Raw genomic sequence first — 21,367 nt, 5'->3', positions numbered from 1 at the left:
TCTGAAAGATGGGATCAAATCCCATGATTTCTAATTGTTTAATTCTGAGAAAATCACTTTTATCTCTCTGAGCTTCAGTTTTCTCCTTTTTAAAATGAAGGGGTTGAGGACGGCTAGGTGGTGCAGTGAACAGAGCACCAGCCCTGGGGTCAGGAGGATCTGAGTTCAAATCCGACCTCAGACACTTAACACAAAAACTAGCCATGTGACCTTGGGCAAGTCACTTAACCCCAACTGCCCTCCAAAAAAGCAAAAAAATAAAATAAAATGAAGGGGTTGGAATTTAATGACTATTCAAGTTTCTTCTAGCTCTAAATCAATCAGTGATCTATGATTTTATTCCTCCCCCTCCAAATAAAAACAAAACCTTGTGCGAGCGTACTGAGAGATATATTCTGCCTCTACTTCTCTTGCATGCTCAAGCCTTAAGTCAACCTTACTACTTTGCCTTTGCTACTCAAAGCATGCCCCACAGATCACTTGGAGGCAGTTACCTGAGGTATAGCCATTGTCTCTTGGAGAAAAAAAAAACAAAATAACTTCTATGGGACCTGTCTTATCATCTTAACCTTCCCTTTTTTGTGTGTGCATGGTAGAAACATCATGCTACTAAGAATCCTCATCTTTCCTTAGTATGTACAATCCATGTCATGATGAAATTTTTATGGCTTAGCTAAACATCTGCAAAAAAAAATACCAAAAAACCAGCCTGCCTGACAGTCTGTTCTATGGGATTTGAACTGTAAAAGAGACAAACTATGCCGGGAGTCAGCCAAACCAATGAAATACCTGCCAAACCACACCTTATCCTTCTCAATCAGCAAAAATATTATCCACTGCCTGACTCCTCTTACCTCACCAATAAGGGCTCATTTATTCCCTTATTAGGACACTGGCAGTGGAGAGAAAGACTGGCCATGCAAGATGGCCCCAAGAGTGGCTTCAACAACATGTGCTGCTCATCAAGCAAAAAGAGAAGCAGCTAATGGACACAGAAGGGAGGGGACTGGAAAAATTAAAGCCTCATCCGATGGAGGACAATCCATTTGGTATAGGCCACAATTATGGTTTTGTAAAGAAAAGAAAAAATAAATAAACCAAAGCACTAATATACTCTTTTTAAAAAAAATGCATTTTTAAGGAAGAGTGTTTTTGAAGCTTTCCTTGGAAATTCAGTTCAGAGAAGGCTTCAATTGAGAGTGGAGAGGGAATTGATTGTAGGGAGGCCAAAATCCATTTGGCCTGGGTTACTGTATCACATGGGGCTGAATTCAACTGGTCTTCACCAATCCTGAACAGCCTTGAAGCAAAGTCTTTCCCTGCGGTGGGTCACCATAGTATCAGCAAAAGAACCAGTTCCCTTTGGACTTCTGGGTAGATGATAAGAACCATATCTATGCTTTTATCCTCATGTTCCCTTTACCCTCACCCTGTGGTGTTGGCTTATATTCATATCCCACTCCTTCAACCCTTATGCATTAGCCAGACTGAATCTTTTATTATTTTTTAAATCAACGTTTTAGTTTTTTCTTCCTCCATCACTACTGTTTCCCAAATGGACCTTTGTCTATGCAACTTAAGGCAATGAGTCCTTTCTGTAATCCCTTTGGGGCTGTGGCCAGGGCACCTTTTCCCCCCATCCTAGTTGCACTACTCTGTTCCAAAGAACTCCAGGACTGAGGTACTTTCAGAACCATCTCTTAAGTTCAAGCCTATTCTAAATTGAATCAGGGAATTCAGTTCAGACAAAGCTCTTAGGAGGATTCAAACTCTTGTGTCTGCTCGAAGACCTATTGCATCATGGTTATTTTAGACTTGATCCCTATGGATAACAAGGACTAGGCAGCTAGTAGACAAGACTCTAGAGGAGGGGTTCTTAACTAAGTGGTCCACAGAGAGATTTTAGGGAATTTGTGAACCTGAATAGGAAAAAAAATACATCCTTATTTTCACCAACTCTTATTGAAATTTAGAATTTCCTCCAATTATTTAAAAATGTGTCTCTGAGAAAGGGGTCCATAAAGGGATCCATGACACACTCAAAAATGTTTATAACTCCTGCTCTGGAGATGTAGGGGAGGATTGTCAGGTAAATTGAAAGCAGGACTTGTTCTATCCTGTTCCTGTTGAGGCTTCCAGATTACAAATTCCCCACTTTAATGAGGTTAGAAATTTAAAAATGATAGTCATTGCCAATTGAAAGTGAAATAGAATTTAAAATTGGTAATGAACAGAATGAAAAGGACAAGATAACCCTGGAAAAAAAGGAGGAAAGAAAGAGTAAAGAAACAGGTGATATAAAATGAAGGGGGCTTGGTTACCTCACTTTGGATGGTTAATACAAATAAAGGCATAATTTAGAAATGGTGATGGTTGTGGTTAAACATCAAATTTTTTTTGTGGTTATTATATTATATATTTTATATTATTTATATAAATATATTTATGTATAAAATATATAATATATTAATATAATATATATTATAATTATTATAGTTATATTATTATAATATAACTCAGGTGGTGGTTAAACATCAAAATTTTTTAAAATTAAGTTTGGGTTGTTTTAATTTATAGAAAAGATCATGTGGCAAAAATAATAGGAAAGAGAGCAGAGTTTATCTTTCCATGACAGCCTGTCTCCCCATGGGGAAAATGAGGCACTCATAGCTGTGCGTGCATAATCACTCTGGGTCACTGAATTATCATTTAGTTATTAGGCTGGTAATTGGTAAAAAATCTCACAAAGTTTTGAAGGATCAATGCATATGACTCATACCTCAAGAGCAGGTTATTTGTCATTACAATCTAATGTATTAACTTGAATGCAATGAGCTTCACTGACTCACCAGACACTGATAATTAGGCCATTGTAAACCTATGAAGAGAAGCCCCTAAGCCTTCTCAAAGGAGACAGGACAATGGCCAACAGTCACCTCATCACCTCATTCCTGGACTATTGCAATAACCGTCTGGTTGATCTCCGTGTCTCAAGTCTTTCCTTTCTGGTCTCCTCCACCATCTACTCAGCTGCCAAAGCAATTTTCCTAAAGTGCATGTACCCCATCTCTCACTCAATAAACTCCTGTGGCTCCCCATTATCTTCAGGATCAAGGCACTGATCACAAACTGGACCCTTCCTACATTTCCTATCTTCTTATACCTCATTTTCGTCTTTGTACTGTATGATCCTACAAAACTGGTCTTGCTGTTCCTTGTACATAACGCTCCATCTCCCAGTTGTGTGAAGGAATATTTGCTCCAAGAGCAAAGCTGTCCCCATGCTTAAATTGCTCTCCTTTCTCACCTCTGCCTCCTGGCTTCTCTGACTCCCTTCAAGACTCAGTCTAAATCCTACCTTCTTTAGGAGGCCTTTCACAGTCTCCTGTCCCCTCCTACCAGTGCCTTCCCTTTGAAATTTTGTTCTTCAGTCATTTTTCAATCTCATCTGATTCTTCGTGACCCCATTTGGGGTTTTCTTGACAAAGATACTGGAGGGGTTTGCTATTTGCTTCTCCAGCTCATTTTACAAATGAGAAAACTGAGACCAACAGGGTTAAAAGTGACTTGTCCAGGGTCACACAGCTAGTTAGTCTCTGAGACTAGATTTGACTTCAGGAAGATAAGCCTTCCTGACTCCAGGCTCTGAAATTACCTTCCATCCATCTATCTATCTATCTGTCTATCTATCTATCTATCTGTCTATCTATCTATCTATCTATCTATCTATCTATCTATCTATCTATCTATCTATCTATCTATCTATGTATCTATCTATCCATCCATCCATCCATCCATCCATCTATCTATCCATCTATCTATCTATCTATCTATCTATCTATCTATCTATTTATCTATCTATCTATCTATCTATTTTTTTCTATGTACACTTATTTGTATACTGTCTCCACCATTAAAATGTGAGCTATCTGAGGTCAAGGTCTTTATTTTTTGTCTTTTCTGGACCCCCTGGAAAAATAAATGCTTGTTTATTGACAAATAATTACCAAATAATTACAATTTCTTTCTGTCAATTTTTTGGATGGATTTTGGAGGAATACAGGAAAGGATAGTTTTGGTGTATGTGAGTTATTGACTATATTCAAATTGAGTACAATTACTGAGAACTAAAGAGAGATTCTCTACTCTAAACATCCTGTGGAATTTGGAGGGGAGAACTGGATAGAATGTTCTGTCTAACCAAAGAATCTCAAACATCTTCTCATTGATAATAACAAGACTAGATAAGGCCAAGGGATGCCGACACTCCAGGGCAAACTATTTATCCCTTGACATTGTCTCCATGGTCCACTTGTGCTATGAAGTATTTAACCCCCCTCAACCTTTAGGAAGTATAGATAGGTGTAGCTATTTATAATTAGAGAGGTCAGACTTTTCCATGACCAGGAAGGCATACATACGGAAGAAGTATTTTCACCCTAACCTCCTCCAACTTGCTTTGATTTTGTATCCTTGGATGGGTTTGCATGCAGTCTGAGTTAAAATAGTAATGCTAACAGCAATAATGATAATAACAATTGCTAGCATTTAAATGGTACCTCAAGGTTGACAAAGCACTTAAAAAATATCTCATTTTGATCCCAGAACAACCTTGGGAGATAGATGCTATTATTATCCCCATTTTACAGATGAGGAAACCTAGACAGGTAGGTTAAATTACTTGTCCAAGGTCACACAGTAAGTGCCAGTGGTGGAATTTGAATTCAGATCTTCGTGACTACAGGTCCAATGTTCTATGCAATGCACCACCTAGCTGCCTCAAAATCAGACCAGAAAAATGATTAAATCAGAGCCTGAGGTCCTAGGCATGATTATTAGTTATAACATTCATCTGCAAGTTTCTAAGACATACTAATGTTTTGGGTTACCAGGCAACTGGTCAAAGAAAGACATATCCTCATTTCCTCCCTCACGTTTTCCAGCTGGCCAGAATTTTAAATATACTTGATGCTTGTTGATTTGTTAATTAGGAATAAGAATTCGTGTAAAATTACTTGAAATTTTATAGTGCTCAGTTTCAAGATCAAATGATTCTAATTTACTTCCAAGTGACATTTTTGGATGGCTTCTATCTTTTTCTGGAATGATCTTTTGATGTTTTTTCATTCCTTTAGTGGAAGCAGAGGATATGTCTAATTAATCTTACAGATGGCCCTTCAACACCATCTGACATCATGTGTAATGGGTAAACACGTACTGTAATATGTACTGTTGTATATCATTGCTGATGAAGTCTAATGTTTAATTAGTCGTGTCCTCCATTTTCTCTTCTTGCTGTTCTCCCGGTGCTCTCCTGGTATCTGGTAACCATATGTAGGAGAGACCTAAGACTTACTGCTTTGCAACCTAGATAAAATCTGGAGAGTGAAAGTATTCTTCTACATCATGGGGAAGATCATGGTTCTCACTGTAGAGGGCCACTCCATCCTCTGCATGGTAGGTGCCTTTCTGAGGTCCACCTAACAGGGGTTTGTTTACCTAAGCTCAGTCTTCTAACCCACAGGTCCAAGAAAGTCAGAACTGCAGATTGGCTATGTTGTACAGATTTCAAATTACACAAAGTTAGCCACTCCAAGCTAGAGTGCCTAGGATAAAGGAATATTTTGCTCCTAGAGCAAAAGTGACCCCCCCCCAAAAGTCTCCTTCTGATCAGAGAACCTAGGCATAGGGGTATTGTATTATTAGATACTTTTTATGGTTTTTCTCTTCTGTTCTATAGAGAAAAAAAGAAAAAAGACTGAAGAGTTGGATACCAGAATAGGCAAACTAAGGTCTTCCCTGTAATTCCCTTTTGCTTGAAAAAGGAAAAATACCAAAGGTTGAAAGAAGCAGGTGGAAGTCAATTTAATATCATGTTAAATTAATATCACCTTATACCTGGAGAATAAAGTTGCCACAAGCCCTGGGAGGATTTAAACTCTAAAGAAGGATTGAATAAGGATTGGAAAGAACATTCTAATTAAATTCTGAATCTAATATAAGGGTTGTAATAAAACTATAAGGGAAAACTCAAGTTACTACACACTAAGTTTTAACTTTATTAAAAGTAAACAGTAAAATAATGATCTATTTCTCTTAAGCACAGTGGATAGAGTGCTGGGCCTGGAATCAAGAATCAGGAATCAGGAAGACTTATCTTTCTGAGTTAAAACCTCAGACACTTAATAGCTGTGTGTCTCTGGGCAAGTCACTTAACCCTGTTGGCCTCAGTTTCTTCATTTAAAATCAGCTGGGGAAGGAAATGGCTAAACACTCCAATATCTCTGCCAATAAAAGCACAAATGGGGTCACAAAGAGTATGACATGACTGAAAAATGGTCGAACAATAACAACATACCTACTATGTGCGAAATACATTCACTAAAGATAAAAATACGAAGAGGAAATAGTGCCTGCCCAGAGGGACCTTATAATTTACTGAGGAGATACTACAAGTCCATAGATGGACAATATAAAATATGTCAAAAATGAACACAACATGACTGGGTGTGAAGCTGCAAAGTGCTAAGGAGGGAATTGGGGGAGGTCTCTTGAAGGGAATGGTGTTTGGAGCCCTGAAGGGTTTTCAGGAGATAAGGATTTCAGGAGGTAGAAGTGGGGAGGAAGAACATTTCAGATTGTGGGATAGCCTGGGCAAAAATATGGAGGCAGGAGATGGACTTTTGTATATTAAGAACAGCTCACAGGCCAGACTGACTGGAATGCAGACTACACATGGAATGGAGAAATGAGTAATCAGTTTGGGAAGATAAGCTGGAGCCAGATTGTGAAGGGCTTAAAATGTCAGACGGAAGAGTTGATATTTTATCCTAGAGGCAATAGGGAGCTACTGAAAATTCTTCAGTAGGGAAAGGGTCAGACCCTTTAGTAATTCCAATTGGCAGCTTTACGGAAGATGAATTAGAGAAGATGAATTCAAGGATACCACTGAGGAGGTTATTGCAATTGTTTAGGTGAGAGGTAATGAGGACCTGATTTGGTGTGGTGGGAGTGGAGCGGAGAAGAGAATGGAGGTGACAGATGGTATGGAAGTAGACAACAAAATCTGGTAACTGGTTGGCTATGGGGAGAGAGTAAAGAGAAAAGGGAGATTCCTAGGTGTTGAACCTGGTGACTGAATGAATGACTGGTGATGACCTCAACAGAAACGAGAAGGGTGGGTAAGAGAGAAGGATAAGGAATTCTGTTTTAGTTCTATTGGAGTTTAAAATACCTGTGGGACATTCAAGAGATGTCTAGTAGGCAGCTGAAGATACAGGATTGGAACTCAGGAGAGAAATGAGAGCTAGATAGGTTCTTTTGGGAGTCATCTGCATGAAGATGATGAATCCAAGATACCTAATGACATCACCAAGAAAGAATGCAGAAAGAGAAGGAAAGAGGAAACCAAAGCAGAACTGTAGAATATACTCACAGTTGTGCCTATGGGGATTGGAAAGGCTTAGTGATCTTACTATAAATTTACATAGTCAGTCCATCATGTCAACTGGCATTTGTTACGTGCTTACTATGTGCTAACATCTCAAAATTCTAGGGCTTTCAATAGCCAGTTTACACATGCCTACAATAATAACAAAGCTCTTATGTAGGTTTCGGCATTCAAGAAGGTTAGTATTCTCCATATCAAATATTACCAAACTCTTTTTTATACTGCGAAGACTGAAGTAAATCTTCTTATAAGAAGACAGGAGAACTTAGAACTCAGGTAGCTATGTGCCCATCATAGACTAATACTACCTCCAAGGCAAAGAGATCTATCAAAGTGTAACTGTGTGCACATTTACAGTGATAATTCCCCAAAGCTGTGGGCAAGAGCATTGGATTGGAGTCTGGAAGACCTGAGTGCAAATCCCTGCTTAGACACTTATTAGTTGAGCCTCAGTTTTCTTATCTGTAAATAGGAGGTTAGACTAAATGGCCTCTGAGGTACCTTCCAACTCCAGCTCTATGATCCTATGACCTGGATTTGAATGAGGTTCTGTTACAGGTTACCTGTGAGTGACTGTAGACAAGTCACTTACACTCCTTTAGCGTTACTATTCCCTAAGATACAGGGGCTGGACTAGCTGACCTCTCAGGGCGCTTCTAGTTGTTTATCTATGATCCTTTGAATTCTGGTGCTTGGTCCTCCAGTCTCTCTCTCTACAGTTAAATTTCACTTTATTTCATTTATTGTTTGTTCATACAGTACAACAAAACTTTGGACAGGGAGTCAGAAACCTTGGGTTCTAGTCCTGATTTTTCCACTATCCATGAGTCATTGAATTCCCTAGGTTCTGTTTGCTCTTATAACTAACAAGGTTGTTGGACTAGCTGCCCTCTATGGCACTTTCTAGCTCTAATATTCTGTGCCTCCATAATTCTCTGACCTTGCAGCCTGTTATCTGAACCATTCCCTGATCAATATCATATGCGCTTGACTCTTGTTGGACTAGCTGCCCTCTATGGCACTTTCTAGCTCTAATATTCTGTGCCTCCATAATTCTCTGACCTTGCAGCCTGTTATCTGAATCATTCCCTGATCAATATCATATGCGCTTGACTCTTCCTACCCTTTTCAGATAGCTTGTATAACGAAGGCTTTTTGCTATTTACTTCAGAGGATTGGGCAATAAATGACTTAGATGAAATCTGCGTCCTGTAAAGTGATCGCTCTGAACAGAAAGACGGGGTTTAAATTAACAGCAGGTTTTTGGGTTTTTTTTTTTTAATCTTAGAATGCTGATCTGTAATACATAACATCTCTCAAGAAGCATGCCCCTAAGTATGACAATGAGCCCACCTCTGATCATGTATTACAAGACACAACAAGACGGGAACAAGGAAAATAAGAGTTGTTAGGACATATATGGCATTTAGACCCACATTTTGCACAGTTTTAGAACTTAATGTAACTTCTTTGACTTCTTACCCCCTCCAGGTTTCTACTGCTCTTCCAAACCTCCCTTCCCCCAACACCATTACACAAAATTCAAGGCAGAGAAGCAATAGGGGCAAAAAATCAAGACAAAGTAAGCACTCACTGAGAGAGACTGGATAGGCTGCGTCTTCCCTGCGATCTGCTGAGCATGTCTACAGCTGAGAATCAGTGGTAGCTGCTGCCAGGTTCAGTGAGGGACTGGACAAATCGTTAGGGTGTGGAATGGGACAGGAAGAATGTCATTTTCGTTTCAGTCCTAATGGAATTTGCAGGATGCTCCTCTGTTCACCCTATGTATTAACATTTTGGTCTGCCCCTGTGACGAAAGTCTGAGCTTGTCCTCTGCCAAATCTACTCCTCCCAACCCTTCCCCTCCGCATATGATCATCAGAGAGCTGATTGTTATTTTTTACTGTAATGTCTCTAATAGAAGCCCTCATTTTTTTTGTACCTCAAAGGCCCCCATATTTCTTCAAGCTTCCCAAGAATATCACTACCAGATAGAAGTATTATAGCGAGGACTTGAAATGCTTCCCAACAAATAACTCCTATTTCAGAGTCAGTAACCATTCAAGGGAGTTTTTAAAATACAGTTCTACATTCTCAAAATTTTCTGAACATTGCTGATCATGGTCAACATTAAAATATAAATATATATACATATATGAACAATTTAATTGTGAAAGGATCATTGGGGATTTGCCTCCTGTAAAGTTCATCTGGGTACAGTTCTCCAACAGTTGCTCTAAGATCTGTTCTCAATTAGTATTGGTGTAGGTGGCCTCCAAAGTAAACAGTTCCCACTATGAAACTGAATTGAAGAAACCTCTCTTGTCCCTTTTATCCAGGAAAGGATGCATGAAATGTAAATGCAAACCAAATGCAATAAAGATGGAGACTCCCCCACCGAGTAACTGGAGGCGCTGGGTGCTCATCCCCCTCTGAGCAAGGGAGGCAGGAGGAGGCCTGTGAACATGTTGAAACAAATAGCCAGCAGCAGAGATTGTATCCGTGCCCCTCAGTCTGTGAGTTCACCAGCTCAGCCAGGGCAAGGTGAGCTTGGATGGAGACCAGATTTCTGCCCTCATGAAGGAGGAGGAGGAGGAGGACGAGGAGGTGGTGCTGGTGCTGGTGTGGATTCTGTCTGGAGATTACACTCCATCTCTGCCTAGGCACATGAAAACATTTCCCAACTCTAAAGTGAACTGGACCGACTGACCCTGAAGCTCAGATAGAGTCAAGGATCAAAGGAGGAATTTTTTTCTCTGTCAAAAGTGATGAAAAACCAAGCTCTTCAGTAACCTGGGTTTCTCAACACACATTTATTATTTGGCTAAGTGGAGGGATCTGTATACAGGATAATGAAGTCATAGCATCACAGAATTGGAAGGGACCTTGAGGAGGAGCCAATAAAATGTAAGCTCCTTGAGGACAGGACATTTTGGGGTTTTTTTGTCTCTGTATATCTCCCAGTGCTTTGCACGTGCTTGTTGGATTAGATTAGGTCACTTCCATTCAATAAACTCCAGGGGCTCCTTATTATCTTAAGGATCAACTAGAGATTCATGTGTATCTAAAGAGCCTTTAAAACCCTTCATGTCCTGGCCCTTTCCTATCTTTCCAGTCTTGTTATCCATTGTTCCCTTCTATGCACTTCCACTTTTCTTCTCCATGCCTTTAACCAGACTGTCTCCCAACCTGGGATGCCACTGTTGTCTCAGAATTCCCAAGCTTTTTTTCGTTTTTTGCTTTTGGAGGGCAGTCGGGGTTAAGTGACTTGCCCAAGGTCACACAGCTATTTTTTGTGTTAAGTGTCTGAGGCTGGATTCGAACTCAGGTCCTCCTGACTCCAGGGCTGGTTCTCTACTCACTGTGCCACTTAGCCGCCCCTTCCCAAGCTCTTTTAAGGCTCAGCTCAAAGCCCACTTACTTGAGCAGGCTTTTCCTTGTCCCTCTAACTTCTCATGACTTCCTCTCTGAGGTTACCTTCCATCTACCTTTTCTCTGTCTTCCTTGGATCAATTTATGTACATTTTGCCTTCCCCATTTCAAATGTATGTTTTTTGAAGGTAGGAACTGGTTGTGATGGGGTTTTTTTTTTGTTGTTGTTTTTTGCCTTTTCCTTTGTAGCTTTTATGCTTAGCACAGTGCCTGGCACATAATATATACTTTAAAAAAGCTTTGGGGTTGATCCATAGAATCCAATCTCCCTCATTTTATGGATGAAAAAACTGGTACAGAATTCAGGTGATTTGCCCCAAATCATACAATTTGTTAGAGGCAGAACCTGGATGAAAAGTCTGGATTTCCTAGCTCAGTGTTCAGGTTAAGTGATTTCAATTCTAGTGGATTAGATTCTCTTGTTAGTTTTAGTTAACTAGGAATTGAATTTGTTTTCTTGTTCATGAGTTAAGCAGCATTGAGGCAGTGGTTTATAGAACAAACTGAACTTCAGATTGCATGATCCCACATTGTGTTTTTTTTCTACATACAAGTGGGGATCATTTTAATTATGATGTCATATTTATTAAACCACATTTATTATTACAAGATTATATATTTTAAAATGGAAGGGATGAGAAAATGGAGGCCTAGAGATGTTAAGGGATTTGCCCAAGACCACATAGGTAAAAAAACACCAGAGACTAAATTTGAACTCAGTTTCTCTGTCTCTTCACATTATATCTTGCTACCCCTACCAGGCATTTAAAGACATGTTTTTTGTCTTCAACAGAATATGCCCTTAAGAAACATTTGTTGAGTTAACTTGACTCTGATTTTCAAGGATGATATAGAAATGTGTATCTTAGCAAAAGGCATTTTGTTCCTTCCCCATTTTGGCATAAGTGGTTTTACTCTCTTTCCTCACTCATTCATAGAATTAAAAATTATTACCAATGGGCCTCTTTTTTTTTCCTCAGGGTTTTGGGAATGAAGCCCATCTCTGCTTCCTGAATGCTGACTCCCATCTTATCTGAGGGCGTAGGTGTGGCTTTGGCATAGAACTATTAAAAAAAAAATTCTCCAATAAAAAAACCAAAAAGCCTCACAAAGGAAGTAATTTCAAATACGACACTAGCAGGATCAGGCCAAGAAATTTTCCCTGGATGTGTACTTGCTGAGAGGTGGGTGAGGATGATGGAGAAAGGCTTTCCTGCACATTTGCAGACAATCCTATTTCCTTTTCCCCCTGGTCCTTGTGTTTCCTCCCAGGAGCTTGCCCTGATTTGTCCCACCCACTCAAGGGCTTTCCTTTGGCCCATATTCCTCTCCTGGAGAGTATGTACTCAGGTTATGCTATACTACCATGTAGTTGAGGTAGTGTTATGGTGGAGTGGATTCTCATGAAAGGTCTTTATTTGGAGTGATTCTCCTTTTGCCTGTATCTCCTTTGGAAGGCTGCATAGAACCTCTTTCCTGTTTTCATGCCTTCTAGTAGATTTGTGGAAGACCGCCCCCAAAATTCCATCAGAATATGGTACCATTCTTTTTCCCTCTTGCTCCTCCTTCTTCTGCACCTCTTCTCCACTGAAAAATCTCAACTTCTTCAGTTTTTTTTTCCTGTCCTTCCTTTCCTTTAATTTCTACTCTTGTATCTGATGGTGGAAATGCATCCTACCCCAACTTGCTGTGGTGGGTTGGAGAGTCACTGGCATAAGAGAGAGCAGGGAAAATGAACATAGTGGTAGGCTCGCTACATATTCAAACTTGCCCAAGTCTGAGGGTCTCTGTCCTTCTCCACTAAATTCTGCTTGGTGTCTTTGCTTATATTTACATTACATGCCTCTTCTATCTCCTAGGCTCCAGGGTCAGGGAACCTGTGGCTTTGAGGCCACATGAATCTGAGGCTTCCAGGACACATGTGGCCTTCTAGGTCCTTGGGTACAGCCTTTTGACTGAGTCCAAGTTTTACAGAACAAATCCTTTTATTAAGGGGATTTGTTTTGAAAGTTTAGATTCGGTCAAAAGGCCACACTTGAGGACCTAGAGGGCCACATGTGTCCTGGAAGCCTCAGATTCCCCACCCCTGTAACCTAGGGTGTTTGTCTGAAATCCTATAAAACTCTTGAAGCTCCTCTATTTTTTCTTCCTCCCCATCCCCTCTGCGGCATGTTATCTCCTTCTAAACAAGTCCTACCCATGACATGGTAGGAAGGTTAGGGAATAAAGCATTATGTAGTAGAAGTTCAAATGATCTTGGAGTCAGAAGACCTAAGTTCTGGTCTCAGCCTCACTTCAGAATGAGAGTTGACACTATACAATCTGGATAATAGCTGGTACTTACACTATGTATCTTGCAGAATTATTGTGAGGAAAGTAAACCTTGTAGTACTTTGTAAGTGTAAGCTAGGCTGTCTCAGAATTCAGTCACCCTTGAATAAATGAATAAACATTTTAAGTGCTTATTATTTGCCCAGTAAGGTACTAAATGATGGAGAATTCAAATACAAAAGCAAGACAATCCCTGTCCTCAAGAGTTGCCTTCTAATAGTGGAACACAACATGTGGAGGGAAATTGGAGTTAAGAATGTTTTTGTCTGGGGAGTCACAGGGATGATGAATTAAGTCACAGGGAAGTTGATACACTCTTTTCCAGAAGCAACGGTAATGATGATTTATCAATTATAGTTCCCACTAATCAAATTCTCTTGCTGAAATTTAAGGCTATAAGTGGCATTAAGTCAGCCTTTAGTCTTGCCATTTCTGGGCTAAATGCCAGTGCCTTTAATCTTCTTTTCAGAGTTTCTATTTTTCAGTTTCTTAATTATACCTTTTGAGAAATATAATTTCAAAAAAGGAGACTAAAATTAGACACAGCACTCTTTAAAAAGGCCTAAGTGATGCCAAACATCCCAATTATCCCTCACTCCGGTGAGGTGACCAGAGTTTTACTCCAGGGTGCCCAGTTTTAGAGGGTAATGACTGCTTACCATGGTCCAGTAGAACTGAAACACCTGACAACAATACCTAGTTAGCAAGAAAAATTGGTTTGAATAGAAAGTTCCAGGAGTTTCTCCCTGCCAACTGACTGTTTCTCTCAATGAGCTCCTTTCCAGTGCCTAGAAATACACACAGAACCTTCTCAGCAAAAGCTTTGAGTTGTCCTAACTTTGATTGTTTTGCCTAGGGCTCAAAAATGGTTAGCTATGGCTCTGTCAAACACAGTAGGAGAAATTTCCTGCTCTTATGCACCATGAACATGATAATGCAACCTAATGTTTTATTTTGGTTTTGGTTCAGATCTACCATTTAATTGGTGGACTATACTCCTTGTGTGATAGATATATAACATGACATATACATATACACATATGTATATATGTGTATATGTGCCTCCATATACATACATATGCAAATATATACATACATACATATATATATATAAATGAAATACTTGGGAAGATACTGGAACAAATCATGCAACATATTTGAAACCAATTAGAAGAGTTTAGACCATTTCAATTTTCTACTAAGATGGAATACCATATCAATAAAAGATGTTAGTAACTAAAGACGACTAAGTTGATGATCCCTTATCTTTTTCCTTTGCTCTTCTCTCATCCCTCATCCTTCCAAACCAGGTCACCATCAGTGGCTACAGTGGTCTATGTCCTGTTGGTTATTTCCATGATGAAATGGATATGTGTGTGGTGGTTGTGACAGAGTGTGTGTGTGTGTATACACTCACGCACTCTGCTTCACCCTGGTCCCAGTCTCATTTTGTCTATGGTAAAATTCTCTCATCACGGTACCACCACGCAGAGTGAAATGTGAAGAGACAACTCCTTTCTTTAAGCTTGAACATCCCAAGACTCCTCCAGCCACAACCTGATCTCTGCACTCCTAGCCATCCAGGACAAATTTTGATGATGCACTGCTTTAACATGAAGCTGAAGGAAGTACAAGGTAGGGATTATTTCTAGTTGAGTCACTGTCCCCTGGTCATATTCCATATTCTTCTGCCTTTATGCCATTGCTAATCCCATTCTTTCCTACTTAGAGTCTTCTTACTCTTCCCGTATTCAAATCCAACACATCTAGTTAATAGTGATTTGACTATTCCCTCTACACCACCCAGTCAGAAATGATCATTTGTATACTGTTCTTATTTTAACTTTTGAATTATTACTTAGCTTTTCATTTGTTTATTTTTTTCCAGTTGCCTTGTTGTTGTTTGTTGTTTTCAGTCATGTCTGATTCTTCATGACCCCATTGGAGGTTTTCTTGACAAAGACATTAGAGTGGTTTGCCATTTCCTTCTCTAGCTCATTTTACAGATGAGGAAATTAAGGCAAACATGGTCAAGGTGACTTACCCAGGGTCACACAGTTAGTAAGTGTCTGAGGTCAGATTTGAACTCAGGAAGATGAGGCCTGGCATTCTGTTCACTGAGCCACCTATCTGCCACAACAAGAAGACAGTCTTATTCTACTCAGGAAGAAGCTGGATGTGACTACCACATTCAGGGAGTGTCTTCCCTCTGCCTTCAAGGCTCTCTTTATATAAAAGGCAGTTTTTTAATAAAAATGATGGAGTAGAATAATTACTTATAATTTATGGCTGTTGTGAGAAAAGTGCTTCATCAGTTGGAACAAAGTATATAAATGCATGCTTTCATTGCACTTATTTAAATTTCTTCTACTTCTAAACCAAGTTCTTTACCTTCTAGTATTTTTGCTGAGAGTTTATTTCTTAAAAGTGTTACACCTTTGTCCTAACATTGAATACTTAAAAACATGATTTCAATTTTAAACATGCTAACATACTAGTTTATTCACAGCACAAAGTTACTAAGCAAACCATAAAGACACAAACACATGTAACACTCTAATATAACCTAAGTGTTGGGATGGGGGATATGAATAACATCTATATTATAATTATATATATATATATATACACACATATATATTTTTTTTGCTGTAGTATATTTGAATCATGGTAGTCTCAGTTTTTTCCTAGCTTCTGTTTGAGAAGGTATTGTCTGGGGCACTGGGTTTTTTAGGGGGGATGCAGAAGGTAACCTAGGAGCTTGGTGGGTCATGACGAAGTCATAGAAGGAGGAGTTCTAGGTCTCAAGTCATGGGATTCTAATCTATATTATCCAGATAGTTTCATAGCCATTTGGACTGGTTAGGAGTACTTTACATGTCTGGGTATTACATTTGCATATAGAATTTGCAGCTGGGATATAAGCCAGGTTTTTTCCCAATGATTTCACATACTATCTTTTAAAAAAAGACAAACATCCTGTCTCAGATGTGGATTTATACTCATCTCTACAGATCTTTCTTGAGGTAGATAACCATGTGCTCTGCATAATTCAGGTATAGCTATACTGTGCAATTAGTACCTTTTCCCATATTATTCCATTACAGTTGTCATCATATAATTTTGTAAATTATATCAGGATGTAATAAAGCAATGTTGCATAATGTAATAGGATTAGCTGTAAGGGACCGTGGTGTCCATTTAATCCAACCCATTCATTTTCTAGATGAAAAAACTGAAGCTACATACAGCTAGCATCTGAGACAGTCTTTGAAGTCAGGTATTCCTGCCTCCACATGCAGAATTCCATCCATTGTGTCCCCAGCTCCCATTTATGGGCAGTGATAAGCTTACATCCAGGAAGACTGGGTTCAGATCCCTCTTCTGTTATTTCCTGTGTGACCCTAGCCAAGTCACTTAATATCCAGGTGCCCCAGGGAACCCTTTATGACTTATCTATTAAGTCACAGATGGATTATGGTTTGTGTTGCTAAAGGAAATTCCTTACACAGAAGAAATCACAGATTCTTCCAAATTTTGCATATGTAAAATATGTCATAAGAGAAATGAGTAAAAAAGATGGTTTGCTTGTATGGCAAAAAATGAGGTTGTAATTATTCTTTGAAATTATCAAATTGTACAATACATTGATTAGGATTAAGCCAGGAGAGGCAGGTAGAATCAATCAATGAACATTTATTAGGCACTTAGTAAGTGCAGATACTATGTTAGTCATTGGGGATGCAAAGACGAAAGTGAAAAAGTCCCTACCCTCAAACAGCTTACATTCCCTTTGGGAACATAGAAGTATTTTGTTATGTGCTTCTTAGTTATTAAACTAGAAAAGAGAATCTGGAGCTGCCCTTTTTGCTAAAACATGTAGCAATAGAAATAAATTCAAAGTCTAACATACAAAAAGATAAAGAACCATCTGGAAAGCCCTTTAATTTTAAAACTTTGTGAAGACAACAAAGAGGAAAATAAAATTAAAGCTCTTTTTACAAAGAACCTGTCAGTCTTTCCAATCGTATAAGCCAATGATCTGAGATATCAATTTGACTCCCTAGAACATGTCACAGGGTATGGAGAACTGGGGTAATTTGAGATTCTCCATGGTATTCCAGAATTCCCAGTCTTTCTAGGTAAACTTCAAATTATCTTTCCTTCTAACCCTTTTTCCAGTTCATTTAAGAATTTTCTGAAACTTGCAATTCCATTGCTAAGATTACCCAGTCTGTCTTCCAGCTCCAGTCTGCTCTGGGTGAACAATGATACTGGCAACTTATTTTAGGTACAAATTTCAAGATTTAAATATGGTCTGATCAGGAAGGTTTTGTGAAGTATTAAAGAAGCAGTGGAAAAAATGTCATAAGAAATGAAATAGATAAGAAGTGAAGTCAAATGAGCATTGGACTGGAAATCAGGAAATTCAGGTTCTTAGCCAAGTTCTATGTGATATTTAATATGTTAACCTCTTTGAGCCTTAGTTTCTTCATCTTTAAAATGGGGAGACTGGACTAGAAGATCTTAAAGATCTTCTTTAGAAAAACTAAGCTATCTGAATTGGTTCCCTGTGTCTACTTTGCATGTCAGGATATTACATTTGAATGTAGATTTGGTAGATGGAATATGAGTTACATCCATGTCCCTATTAGCAGCAAATAGTACATGCCATAAAGAGGTAGCATGTATTTGAATTGACACTATAAAGTTATAATTGTGTAAAATGTGGTGATTGGTTCCAGTGCAATGGAATTATAAAATGTGATTTCAAATAATACGATTTACTTCATGGGATTTATTATCTGCATTAATCAGGGTCTAGCTGCATAAATTCTATAATGTTAAAACTTTAATGATTTTTAAAAAATTTACTTATTCTATAAGAAAGTAAAGCTATACTTATTGTAGGTCTGTGGTAAATATCCCAACTGCCCCTCTCACTGATACCAGGTCCCCAGAAAGGACTACTATATTCACTGAAGGCTCCAGGCTTAAGTTTGTAGCATCTGGGGCATGTTTTCTAATGTTATAACTCATGAGCCCCCACTGGTACACTTTTCTCCATCTGTGAAATCATTCAGCCAGATTAAATCAGTTTTTAGAAAAGGGTATTAAGTATAATTGGTACAAAACATTCCCCCAAAAGTCATGCTTTCCCACAGAATCAAGTGTAGGCTTAAGTTTAGAGAGCACTATAATAAAGGGGTAATAATAATGATGATGATGATTAACATTTATATAGAGTAATAGAGCTCCTGGAAGTTCTTTTACTGAGGTCCTCGAGACATTCTCCTTAGACATGGAATACTTTGTTTTTCTATTAGGCTCTGTGTAGAGCCTTGAATCTGTGTCAAATATGTCTCTGACTTCCAGTGAAGGCACTACCATTAGCTGTTCCAGGGACACTAATGCTATGATGATTGGGAAGATGGGAGGTCCGAATTCTTTAGAATTTTAAAGCTCATAAAGTTTTTCTTTGACCAGAGTTGAGGAGTCAAGGAAGAGACTGAGGCACTCTCCTCCTCTCCCAGGCAATTCCTTCTCAGAGGGTTAGTTAGAATGCTCTTTGTTGCCAGGCCCTGAAATCTCCAGGATTTCAAAGTAACACCTAGGTTTTATATAGTCTCCATGGGGGATGATTAAATCTCACCCAATGGGAACAGACTTCCTGTCATACCTAGTTGAAATGTTTTTGGTACAAGAAAGGGTACAGCCCTGGTTCACACTTAGTTCTGATTGACTTAATCAAAAAGAGATTTTATGTGACAAAGGTAATTAATTACTTCTTTTAAAATGAGGTAGGTTAATGAGTTGACCTACTCTTACGCTGATTGCTGGGAATTTCATTTGTCTTTTCTCCATAGTCACTATTACTTGTAGGTCTTCTCATTCTTTGGTCCTGAGATATGGGCTTGACACCTTTCTCATCAAATCAAATAAGCATCCTAATGGTCCCTTTCCCTCAAGCTGAGGTTCAATGTCTACTTTTGATTCTTCTTCCTTCCCTCTGAAAGCATCCTGTAAAGTTCTCTGGCATTTTTTCTTTCTCTCTCCCTCTCTCTTTCTAACATACACACAAAAGGCAAAAGTGCACACAAAAGTCCTCATTTGGGAAGATTTTTGATTTTTCTTTCTTTTCTTTAGGAGTAGGGAAGCAGTAGTGGCTTATAGCTGCCAACTTCTTTTCTAGCCTAAATTTAGTGGTATTTAATTCTCTTCATTAATATCTGTAGGACCAAGAAGAGGGCCAGCAATTAGAAGTCTGGGAATACTCTCTCTAAGCCATGCTAAAATATTGGCTTAGATTGTTCTCATCTGCCATTCCTAGATAGATAAACCAGGGTATTAGAGGAATGTCACATCAAGATCCAGGCTTTATTACTAGTTAATAGGCTCACTTTCTTTATCTATAAAATGGGGGTAAAATTGTACCTATCTCAGAGGGCTGTTGTGAGGATCAGATGAAAGAATTTTAAATAAAGTGCTCTGCAAGACTTGAAGGTTTATATTTCAGCTATTTGTTCCCCTTTCATTCTCTCTCTCTTTTTTGCAAGTGCAAAAACACTTTCATCAAGAAGACAACAAAACACCTTATATTTTTATAGGATTAGTAATTCATAAAGTAATTAAAATACTGATGAGTTCCAATACATACCAGGCCATGAATAAACCCACTCTACCAAGATTTTACAACTAATAAATAGTTATACCAGACAGCCAGAGGTATAGACACCTAAAGATTTATACTCAAAGTCAGAGAAGGTCTGAGCCTAGGGATAGGTCAGAATCTGGGATGGGTTGAGGCAAGGCTAAGTTCCCCATTGAGTCAGTGTGGCCAGTGGATGTTGGAAATAATAGACGGATGTGTGGTCACTGAAAGAGGTCAGGACCAGAGTCAATGGAGTGATCATGAGTTAAATGCCCTGTTGAGGTCAGAAGAAATAGCTAGGAGCTGTCCAAGGACAATGAGTTGTGTTTCCTGAAGGAAGCTGTCTGTCCTGACTTTAACTCTGAACATACTGGAATTATAGAAGTGAGAGCTAAAAAGGCCCTTAGGAATCATTATCTAGCTAAACACCATCTAGTCTTCTTTTACTTTTTCAAACAGCTGAGAAAACTGAGGCCTAGAAAGAGGACTTGCTTAGGGTCACATAAATGCAAATGGCTGAGTCAGAATTTAAACCCAGGTCATGTGACTTCAGATCCAATAATGCTTTTTCCACTATACCAAGGTGTCCTCTAACGGGGGAATTATTCTCCACTTTGAGCCAAGAATTCTCTAAATTGGGTTCTGAATTAAATAGGCTGTGGAGGCTTAGGAGAAAGAAGTCCACTGTTTTCCATTTCTGTCTACCTCTTAAATGCTTAAATTCACTGTTTAAGCCCAATTAGTATGTTTTGAAGAGCTACTTAGAATTAGGATAAACTCTATAATTAAATGACAATAACTCTAAATTAGCATAAGAGTAGTCTCTCTTGAAAATTATCCAAGGTTGTTATAATGTCTTAGTCTTTTAATTAAAAAAAAAAAAGAAAGCACCAAACTTCTTGCTTTTACAGTTTATTTAGGGCTGAAATCTATGGATCTGTTTAGGACTTAGATCATTCTCTTGATCTTATAATGCCTAAAGGTCGATGTAATGACCTTGGACAAGAGGCACAAAACAAACAAACAAAAAGATGTCAAGAAGCAGCAAGGGGATCAGGATCATAGATTTGGAACTGGAAAGAATCTTGGGGATCATCGTGTCCCAGCCCCTCTTTTTTCCAAGAAGAAACCGAGGCACTGAGCTGTGACTTTTCCAAGGTCAGAAAGGTAGCAAGTGTCAGAGGCAGTGTAGAAACACAAAGCTTTCTGTGACACTCTGGTGGTGTTGAACTCAAATCAAAACAGACCCCCCCAGGCCACATATTGATTTAGGAAAAACACAAATCAGCATTGTCTATGTTTCATTGTATTTTTAATTTATTTTGTTAAGCATTTCCTAATTACATTTTAATCTGTTTTGGTAGAGTTTGGCACCTCTGTGCTAAACCGTAGATTTGGGTTTGAATCTGGCTTTGTGACTTATGTGTGACATAAATGAGTGTGTGTGTGTGTGTATGTGTGTGTGTGTGTGTGTGTGTGTGAGAGAGAGAGAGAGAGAGAGA

At 38.8% G+C, this 21,367-nt stretch overlaps 1 protein-coding gene across 9 annotated transcripts in view; it reads right to left on the bottom strand.

The window, feature by feature from the left end:
* Positions 1-21,367, bottom strand: part of CALD1 (caldesmon 1) — a 245,963-nt gene that overhangs the window by 68,380 nt on the left and 156,216 nt on the right. Inside the window, exon 1 of one of the 9 annotated variants that reach the window (XM_069087271.1) lies at positions 9,045-9,318. The exons of the other annotated variants lie outside the window; for them this stretch is intronic. Within the exon in view, the coding sequence (XP_068943372.1) occupies positions 9,045-9,091 (47 nt within the window). The 5' untranslated portion in view covers positions 9,092-9,318. Of the gene's footprint in view, positions 1-9,044; positions 9,319-21,367 lie in introns of those variants that run through there. 9 annotated transcript variants of the gene reach the window in all.

This window comes from Petaurus breviceps, unplaced genomic scaffold (genome assembly GCF_028583685.1).
Source record: "Petaurus breviceps papuanus isolate PSGF00001 unplaced genomic scaffold, PetGlider_PUasm1.0 181, whole genome shotgun sequence".
Taxonomy (NCBI): domain Eukaryota; kingdom Metazoa; phylum Chordata; class Mammalia; order Diprotodontia; family Petauridae; genus Petaurus; species Petaurus breviceps.
Note: the sequence above shows the minus strand (reverse complement) of the source record. Positions and strands in the feature narration are given on the sequence as shown.